Source organism: Phaseolus vulgaris, chromosome 5, assembly GCF_000499845.2.
Source record: "Phaseolus vulgaris cultivar G19833 chromosome 5, P. vulgaris v2.0, whole genome shotgun sequence".
NCBI lineage: Eukaryota > Viridiplantae > Streptophyta > Magnoliopsida > Fabales > Fabaceae > Phaseolus > Phaseolus vulgaris.
Window position 1 is genome coordinate 34,877,709 of NC_023755.2, and position 11,233 is coordinate 34,888,941.

The window sequence follows — 11,233 nt, forward strand, 5'->3', positions numbered from 1 at the left end:
TGATGTTCAAGAAAGGTGAATTGAAGACTTGAACGATTAGAATAGTATAAAGAATATTTGAAGCCAAATTGTTGAGCGAAAAAAATTATTTATTCAACGCAGTGAATTTGAGGCCAAAAACAAATTGGAGAAATTACAGAGAATATCCACTAAGAGAATTCATTTCGCTTAACCAAATATGAAGAGATTTTGAAGAACTTACCTTGTTTTGAAACCATAGTGACATTAACATCCTTAGCCACACTCATAATACACAGATTAGATAGATATCAAAACGGGGTCAAATTTCACAAATAAGCATCCCAAACTTAAGGAAACAACCTCTTATAACAAGCAGCAGAGATTCCAGTTTGTGACCACTTAAAAGGTGGAATACACATGCAGCATTTGATAGCAGAATTGAGGTAGGAAATTATCTAACTAGACAAGTAACGAGTCATCCATGTCTCAAAGCGAGACCATGCAAGCTGAACTGCAGCTTCATCTTCATCAGGCATTCCCATCTGCTTCCTCCTCTGGATTCCATCACTGGACCTGTTCATGAATGCATGTGCATTGCCAGTATAAATATGCACCTCATGTGGAACTCCCGATGCCTTCAGCTTTTCTTCCAAGGCCTTGGCAGCCTGAGACATCAACATCAATGCAATATTTTTAGAGGATTAAATTTGAACGTTGTCATCTTTCAACACCAACACAATTGAGCTCACTCCCCTTCTCTTTTTTGTTCCCTGTGATGAATCTCTACTAACACCAAATACTCATCACAAAATAAAGGCATATTTTTCAGATAGGTTTTAGAAAGAAGGGCAAGGTTAAGATGTGAAAAATATATAACCTTCACAAGATGCACGTATTCATTGCATTTATTTGGCAATAGCTGGGAGATAGAAAGGTCAGACTGTTTATAAAGGTTTTGTTTCCCTAAATCTTTCAGTTTTCTCTCTTAGCATAGATACCCACTTGGGGAAATTGAAAACTGTATCATATAAACTTCAAAATTTCCTCAATTTTACGTAGGGTATCCGGGTATGCTTGGTATACGTGGTTGATAATGGGAAGATGAAAAATAGAATGGGGAATTAAAAAAAAAGTTATGGGGATAAAAGTTTTGTTTTTTGCTCAATGATTCTGTAAGGAAGGTGAAAAACTCATGCGACATAATTACTATGTATCTTACTAATGAAATTAAGATAGAACTGCAATGAAATTATCATACTGTAACATCTGAAAAGCCAACAAAATTATCCAGCTCTCCAAAGTGAGCCTGAACAGGCGCCTTGGCTTGGGCAGGGTCTGCAAGCTGAGAAGAAGGAACTCCATAGAATGCTACAGCAGCATCAACCTCTGAAACCAAGACAGAACCGGCAATAGAGAGAGCACCTCCCATACAAAATCCAGTTACACCAACCTGTTGCAATAAAGTGATGATGAAATATTTTAAATAATTAAAGCAAAATGTTAACTCCCAATCTTTACAGTTCCACAAAAAAATTATTAAACAACATATAAACCGGTGTTATTTGGCACTTCAATCTAGGTACACAATCGACCATATCAAATGTTATAAGAACAGTGACTTGCTATCCATAATAATTATCTTAACCCAACAAACTCCTCTAACAAACATGCCATTGAGAGAGACCTATATTTACAGTAAAACACAAGCTCAAGAAATTATTACTATTTGTATGGTAGATTTAAAAAGCATACCTGTAAAGCAATTCCAACATAATTAGGTCAATCTATAAACATGTTCATAATAAATATTCCTCTAAATCACAAATGAAATAAAAATGGCCCCAAAAGATTATGTATTGCTGCTTGTGGATTAAGGATTTCACATTCACTATTTCACTAATTATTGGATAAAAATTCAGAAGTATAAATCTAGTTCTACAATAAAACTCCAAACCAAATCAAAAGCAGAAAACTTGGAGATAGCATAAGTAAATTACAAGTCATAGGGCCCAAACAACTTTCTTTTCACTCATTCAACCTGTTCATATATATTAAGACCTAAAGTAACTTATTTCAAACCTCACACTAAGGTTAGCTTATATATTTCTGAGTTAATAAAAAGTAGAAGAACCTTGAGATAAAAGTACAATGAACTCTAAAGACACAGGTCAACAAAATAAAATATTGGTTTTAACCAAGTACTAAACACAAACAATGTCAAACCTTCTTTGAACCATTCGCTTTAAGCCAGTTAACAGAAGCAGCAATATCCTTGACAGCAGCTTGCCAATCAAGACCATCCATCAAATGCTGAGCCTCAGCAACATCCAGACCAACCTTTCCTCTGTAGAGACTGGTTAAAAGAAAGTAAAACTCATTGGTAATCCAAATGTATATACCATGGGAAACATTGCCACTTAAAAAAGTTGTTAGGAAAAACTAGGGGTCCTCTGGTTTGAGAAAATGCTGTTTTACTTTCAATTTTAAGCTTGTATAGGAAATAGCGAAGACAGAAAAAAAAAATGTTTTCATTGTGTTCTACACGAACTTTTGAAAACGAGAAATAAAATGAAAACAAGGTAACATTTTTTGAATTAAAAGTGAAAACAAAAAAAGATCTCTCAAATCAAACAAGCCTTAAAATACCATTGTCGTATCTTACTCTGGGATAAGAGCTTTAAACCCAGTACCAAGCTGAGAAATCTTCACAGCATGGTTCTTAATTTCGTAATCCACACCCCACCACTCCTGAATTACAACAATTCCAGGAGCATCCTCTCTTCCAACCACATATGCGTCAAATGTCTGAACATTGAAAACAAAATTTGCATAACAAAACAAAACTGTGAGTTCCGGCTTAATAGCAAACACGAAATAGTTATAGTATGTCAGAGAAGACGAAAAGGGAATAGAAAAAATATAGGTCCAACACCATGACTGGGAACAATATCTTGTTTAAACCATTGAAATATAAAATTTAAAACTCAACTTCATGCTACATCAAACTTATTGGGCATGGTAGGTCACTACAAGCAGAGCACGAAATAATCAGATCTAACTACAATTTACTTGTAAAGCACAGATTATTGGGCATATATAGCATTTCCACAAGGTTAAGTGGAGTGAAGGTAGCAATCCTTTACAAAAGATGAAATTGATGAAGACCCAAGATAACATCTATGCCGAAAATTCATCATCACAACACATTGATAAGAAAAGCTGGTCACTTTTATTTTTGGGTATGCAGTAAACATAAAATACTAACAAAAGATGTTCATAGAATCCAATCAAGAGAAGTCAAAGATGAATTTAGCTTTAGCAATTCGAAAAACAAGGAAGATTTTGCTTTATAAATGGATGGAAAATAAATTAAGCAGAAACAATAAAAATGAGTGAATAATAGCAGTGAATGTAGTCCATTAAGAAAGAAAAATAAATTTAATGGGAATGAAAGTGATTACACTCACAGTGTCATCCCTTTGAATCTGAACTTTCTTGAAAGGGGATGATTCAGTGGTAGCCATGGAAAGATGGAATAGAATTGGAGCTCAGCGAAACGCAGAGGCGACAATATTGCAGCATCACTGATCAACTTTGCCAATTTTATAAGAGAAAATACCCAACAACGTTCCAACGATGTCATTTCTTATCGATCAAATGTTTTAACTATTTTATTCATAACACGATTAACCAAATTTTGTATCCTTATAGAAGCTTCTATATCCAATATTTGATGAAGAAGGGATGAGTTGACCTAAATATCTTTATTTCTATAAGAATCTAAAAATTGAATTTAGTCATTTATTTGAATCAAAATCCAATTCAATCAAAATTCAAAATAATATATTAATATCATATACCACTAGCGAAAACCCTTGTGTATTCACATTTTATTATATTAAAATATATATAATTTTATTATTTTTATAAGTAATTAATTAAAAAATAAAAGAATAATACAATTTTAAAATACATATAGTTTTATAAAAATAGTATTAATTTTTTTTAAGTTTTTATTTTTCAAAAAATAAATTATTTAGTTTATATAAATAAAATTTATTTATTTATTATTGTTAAATAAATAAATTATTTTGTATTTATTAGAGAAAAAATTATTTAATCAAATAATATATTATCTTTATATAATAATATATATAATCATTAAAATAAAAATGTTATTAAATTATAAAATAATTTCATAAAAAGTAATTGTACAAATAAATAAAATAATTTTTATAATTTTATTGTTGATAGTTTTTTTTACTATGAGCCGTCATTTTAATTTAAAAAAAAAATACTTAAAAAAGTAGAATGGTAAGAATTTGTATATAAAAGAAAGATCCTTTATTAATATTATAAATTAAATTCTAAAGTATGTTTTTGAAAATAAGTAAATGATTATCAAAATGTACATACAATACACTAAATCAGATTGAAGTTTTTTGACATCAATACTCTGGAATGGTAAAGCACCATCCATTATTCAAGTTATTTGGAGATTTTCTAATGTAGGCTGGGACAAAGTCAATTCATGGTTCTTGTGATTGTATCTTCAGAGATAGTATAGGTGAATAGATTGGGAGCTTTTCCTCATTCTTGGAATTCAGAATTATTTGTTTGCAAAGTCCTTAGGCATTGAGAATAAATTGGACTTTGTTTGGCATAGTTAAAAGCCTCCTATTGTTTATTTGTACATTTTTTTATAGTAGGTTTCAACTCCTTAGGTTTAAGATTTGTATAATTAGGATGTTGATTTTGTGTTTTTTTTTCATGATTTTGGTTTTGTTTTCTTTTTTATGTGATGATGTGAGATGTCAGTTTAGATAAGATGTGAGATTCATAATAATACTTAATATGAGTTTTTTATTTTTTTTAAAATTATATATCTTAAGAAGACCTCTAATAAAAATAATCTACTATTTTATTTTATTTATAAGGAAAAAATATTTTTCTGAGTAAGGAATTTTTAAAAAAATTAAGAAATTTATAAAATTGAACGCACTTAATTACTTTTGAATATTGATGAAATTAGTTTTTGGAAATGGGAACAGTGAAACATAAGAAATATAACTAAAATTCGTAAAATATAATTTTGAAGCTTAACCCATCCAAATTAATCTGTATTAAATAGGTTAACGTGCCGGAAGCAGCCATGCTCTTCCCAAGATAGCGGCGGGTAGACCGAGAAAAATATTTTCCTCATGTTCTGACAGATAATTATTTGAAAATTCAATTTATTTGATAATAACTTATTATGGGTGGAATCCAGAATATTGTATTTTGTAAGCTGCAACTTTAATATGATGTGAAAGATTAGTGTTGACTTTTGAGTATGATTTGAATTAACCAAAGTGTGTGATCACTTTCTAATCATGTAATAAAATATTGTCCCATTAGGTAACTATTAATTTTTATTTATTTTTAATGAAAAGTTAAGTGAAAATGTTTGTTGAGATACATGTGTACTAAAAAACAACTATTTTTTAATAATTAGACCTTGTTTACAATTTATTACGAAGTAGTCTATTATATTTAGTTATTAATTTATTAGCACGTAGTCTATTATATTTAGTTATTGATGGCTAGAATTGTAACCATTATTTATAAGTGATATTTGATAAAAAAATATTCAAAAAATAAAAAATAAAAACAACACCAACCTCAAGATGATGACAACAATGACAGTTGAGGACAGTGACGATAACGGTGGAAGAAAAGCGGAGCGCGATGATAGAACAATGAACCAGAACCTTAAACAATGAACCAATAGTAAGAATGGAGGAAAAATAAGTAATGAGGGTAGCAAGAACTTACAAAGACAATGAATAAAGAGAACATTCAAAAGAGTTGAAGAGAGAATGTGAAGAAAAAGAAAGAAAACGCAGGGAACAAAAGCATAAGTGACACGAGACTTCAAATTAGGGTAATAGCGAGGGTATAAACAACACTTATAAGAAGAACCGTTGTATATTTAAATAACAAAAGGAATAGACAACGGTTGTCGGAGAAACGTTATACATTTACCCATTTTAATTTATAAAATGACGTCGTCTTTTGATAGACAATGTTTGATAGTGAGACGTTGTATATTAGTTGTCATGTGATAAATAAGCGTTTTATAATAGTAAGTATGGTATAAAAAATTATAACCTTTATAACTTTTCAAAATTCTTATAAGTGATATTTTTTAGGTTAAAATAATATTAAGAAACAAAATTCTATTTCAAGTTTTGAAAAGATGAAAAGTAAAAGCTATTTTATAAGGATTAATGTAACACTCTTACTATAAATTACATATATAAACTAGTGTTTATAATTAATTATTCAATAAAAAAATTTACCATTCTTAAACTTTAAAAAAACCTTACCATGCAAAAATATTCATATTCATCCAAAAATGTAATTTTAAACTCAGATATAAAGTTATACCCTTTTAAAGTTTAGTTCGTCAACTAAACTTACATAAACATATACTTATATAATGAGTACAATGAGAATAGATTTACATACCAACAACAAATACAAGAATATAGACTAAAAAAACAAAGTAATAGCATGTATATAAATGTTAAATATTATATCTAATTCTTTTGTCTAGAGCATTTATAAAACATAAATAAACTCATAAATTTATATAACAAAAGAATATATATTTAAGGAAGAATATCTATTGACGTATCTTCTGAGAGATTTATATTAAATATATTTTGTTAAATGTTAACACTTAAATAATTTAAGTATTTTTATATATACAGGAAACTATTATCCAGTTTTTCAATATACATTATATTTTAAGTTATGCAATTCAAATACTCATTAAAGTCAAAATATCTTTATTATATAATTTTTTTATTTAATATATACATTCAAATAATAATTCATGTGTTATTTCATATGTGCTTCAAGTGTATACATATATATTAATAAACATTCTATTAATCATTATCACACATAAAGTAGATGAATATATCACATTTTACAATACTAATTGAATGAAATAGAAAATAAATTTTATGTCAAAAGTGTTGTTTAAGCAACATACTTTTACTTAAAAAAAATTAAGTTTATTTTCAATTTTGTTTTCAATTGAGCAACAATCTTTTATGTTAACGAGAATAATTTCATTTAAGTGAAGAATGTGTTGTTTGAAAAAAACACAAAATCAAGACTATACCAAACTCTTATCTAATTTTATTTGATAAAGAAAGATCATTACAAGAAAATTATGATTTAGTCACCGAATTTAATAACAAAAAATAAATAGTTGTAATTTGGGACCGAAATAGCCATTGATTACTCTCAGTGTCAAATTTGTGACCAAAATAGCGATAGAATAAAGTGTTAATGATGTTAGTTAATTTTGCAATCGAAACAACGATTGAAAATGAAAGTAACAAAACATTTGATCGCTAAAGTGGTAGATGTATTGAATAAATTAAAATTATATCAACGACTAAATTAGCGATCGAAACTGCTTATTTGTCAGTGACCGATTTCCTTTTAGTTGCTAAATGGAATTGCTAAATTTTATCACTAAATTAGCTACCAAATATATTTATTTTTTAGTCACCGATATGTTTCAGTTGTTAAATGCAATTGATAAGTTCTGTCACCGAATTAGTAATAAAATATATTTATTTTTTATGTGTATTTTGATTACTAAACGCAATTACTAAGTTTTGCCATCGAATTAGTGACCAAATGTAGTTATTTGTTAGTCACCAATTTTATTCCAATCACTAAACATAGTTACTAAGTTTTGCCACCAAATTAATGACTGAATTAACATTTATATTGTATATTAGAATAAAAAATATAATAATTATATTTTTAAATATATAATTGTAATTGAATAATATAATTTAAATTAAAATCTGCAGAACTTACGTGAAATTGAAAAAAAAAAATAAAGTACAAAAAAAAAAGTATTTGTATTATAGGTGTCAATATATTTTAACTATAGATTTTGAAGAAGAAGGAGTTGAGTAAAATGGGAAGTAGAGAGAGTCTTAAAGGTCATGAGAATTTTTTTCTCCAACCCATAATTTCCAAAATATTAAATTACCCATTACAAATTCTACCATTTAAAATATTTTGAAATATAAAATTTTGGATTTTAGAATTTAGAATAAAAAAAATCATAAATCTTAACTTTCAAATTTTATAATTTTGAAAGTCTCTGAATTAATTTTAAAATTAAAAAAATAATAAAAAATGTCAAAGGTAAATTTAGATATTTTATGATGGTGCAGGAAAAACGGGAGGAGGTCTAGGAAGAAATGCACAAAGGTGCAGAAAGAAACCCCAAGGTCATTCCCGTGTTTTCTTAACAATATTAAAACTAGGCCCAACTTTAATTTTCTATCCCAATCCCACTGAGATTCTCTCTTCCTACACCTCCATACCCTCTTCTGCCACCCCCATACTAAATGTAAAAATACCGTTTTCTCATTTTTTGTGCCACCTCCATACATAATCCGGAAGCTGTTTTTGGATCTGGAAGTGTTCTTGAGATTTATAAAATCCAGAACTCTTTTTTGCATTTGAAATAAGCCCATGGATTACATAATCCGGAAGTTAATCTCATATTTAGAAAGACTTCTAGATTATGTAATCCAAAAGCTAATCACACATTTGAAAAAAAGACTTCCAGATTACATAATCCGAAAGCTAATCTTGTGTATAGAAAAGACTTCCAGATTATGTAATCCGGAAGCTAATCACAAAAGTCTTCCAGATCACATAATCCGAAAGCTAATTCTGGATCTAGAAAAAGACTTTCAGATTATGTAATCTGGAATATTAAAAAAGGGTATTTTTGGAATATAAAAAACATATGAGGGTGGCACAAGAAGGTATGGAGGTGCAGGAAGAAGCAGCCTCCCACTAAACCACTCCCCTCCCCCCTCTCAGACGTGGTTGCTGGCTATTGCTTTTACTGCAACGAGAGCGTAAAGGGATACTGTTTTAAAGTAAAGCAGAGAAAATGAATGAAGAGGATGATTTTATTGAATGGAAGGATTAGTTATACAATAACCTTACAACAATTGGAAATACAAAAACTTGCAAAAGAGTGCAACCTATGCAGTTGTAACAGACTATAACAAAGTAATAAGTCTTCCCTAAATTCTAGGATTATTGACTAACAGAATAACAAATATCTTTAACATCCTCCCTTAAACTGAATGATTCTAGCAATCAATTTACTTCTGGTAATGAACATACTCCTAACAGGTTGCACAGCTTCACAAAAACATCAAGTTTTAAAGGCTTTGTCATCACATCTGCAATTTGTTCTTGAGTGTTGTAGTGAACCAATTGCACAATTCTTTCTTTTGTGAGTTCACGAAGAAAATGAAATCGTACATCAATATGTTTACTATGTCCATGTTGTTGGTTATTAATTCAGATTTTATTATTATTAATTCAGATTTTATTACCCTTAAACTATTTTACCGTTATATTGCATTAATGGTCAATTTACAGGCCTGTTAGTATTCCTATTTTATAGCTTCCAATAATTGTAATTTTATTATATATATGATTGAGTAAATCAAAATGAATTATATCAGTTTTGCAATTTTGTGCAATTACGTTCAATCAGTTGCTACAACCTTTTGTCCTCTTTTATTTTCTTCAATTAGTTCCTACAACTGGTATCAAGAGCTAGTTTGTTATCATGAACTCTACCCAATTATCAGTCCCTATCCTTGATGGAAAAAATTACAATCGATGGTGTGTGCAAATGAGAGTTTTGTTTGATTATCATGAGTTATGGGATGTCGTTGAGAGTGGAGTGTCTGCATTAGCTGCTAATGCAACTGAGGCTCAGCAAAGGTCGTGGTGGCTAGAATCATGGAGGTGCTTGGCGCGAGGAACGTGGTCGCGGAGGACGATGAGACATTTATAATAAATCAAATGTTGAGTGTTATAACTGCCATAAACGTGGCCATTATGCAAATGAGTGCAGATCAAAAGGTGATAATCATGCTTCCAATTGTGCTCAAGAAGATAGTAATCGCGAATAAGATGAAGAGGATCATGACGTATTAATGACAACCACATCAAATGAAACTCCAAACAACCAGACTTGGTATTTGGATACAGGTTGCACGAATCATATGTGTGGTCAGAAGGAGCTGTTTGCAGATTTGGATGACTCATTTCGCACAAAAGTGAAATTCGATGATGGCAGGTTCGTTCCGGTGATTGGAAAATGGCGAATTCTTATTACATTGAAGAATGGTGATCACAGGTACATCTATGATGTTTTCTATGTACCTGACATGAAAAGTAATTTGTTGAGTGTCTGACAACTGGCCGAAAAAGGTTACGTGATGCACATAGTTGAAAATAAATTCTAAATTTTTGATAAAAAAAGTAATTTGATTCTTAAAACCTTTTTATCAAAAAACCGCATGTTTCCAGTAGATATTCATATGGGTGATTTCAAGTGCTTGAATGCAATAGTGAATAATGAATCGTGGTTATGACATTTACGTTTTGGGCACTTAAATTTTCAGAGTTTGGAAAATCTTTCAAAAAGAAATTTAGTGAATGGTTTACCCCATATTCATCACCCTGATCAATTGTGTGAGGCTTGCATTTTTGGAAAGAATCACAGAATACCATTTGTTAAGGAGCCTTGGCGTGCGAAATTTCCTTTGGAGCTTGTTCATACAGATGTTTGTGGCCCGATGAACATATCATCAGTTGGAGGTAATAAGTATTTTTTAACCTTTATTGATGATTTTTCAAGGAAAACCTGGATTTATGTATTGAAAAGCAAGGATGAGGTATTTCACTGCTTTAAAATATTTAAAGCATTTGTTGAAAGAGAGAGTGGCAGACAAATTAAGATGGTGCGTAGTGATGGAGGAGGTGAGTACAAGTCTAATGAATTCAAGAGGCATTGTGAAGAACTTGGGTTGCAACATAACATAACTTGCCCCTACACACCTCAACACAACGGAGTTACTGAGAGAAAGAATAGAACAATCATGGACATGGCGAGGAGCATGCTTAAAGCGAAAGGTATGCCAAATTATTTTTAGGTTGAGGCCGTAACATGTGCGATATATTTGATAAACAAATCACCCACTCGAAGTGTTCCTAACACAACTCCGATTGAGGCATGAAGTGGATTCAAACCCAATGTGCAACACTTGAAGGTATTTGGGTCAATTACTTATGCTCATGTTCCCAAGGCAGCAAGATCGAAGTTGGATGATAAGGCAGTGAAGACCATTTTCATTGGATATAAGCATGGAGG

The 11,233-nt window shown here is 30.2% G+C and overlaps 1 protein-coding gene across 1 annotated transcript; it reads right to left on the reverse strand.

The window, feature by feature from the left end:
* Positions 1–240: 240 nt before the first annotated feature.
* On the reverse strand, positions 241–3,653 carry LOC137835558 (uncharacterized). The gene is made up of 5 exons (XM_068644119.1): positions 3,429–3,653; positions 2,624–2,766; positions 2,185–2,314; positions 1,220–1,411; positions 241–626 (listed from the first exon to the last, which is right to left on the reverse strand). Exons 1-5 carry the CDS (start codon positions 3,483–3,485, stop codon positions 417–419), a joined length of 732 nt encoding a protein of 243 aa, XP_068500220.1. The 5' UTR covers positions 3,486–3,653; the 3' UTR covers positions 241–416.
* Positions 3,654–11,233: the final 7,580 nt, after the last annotated feature.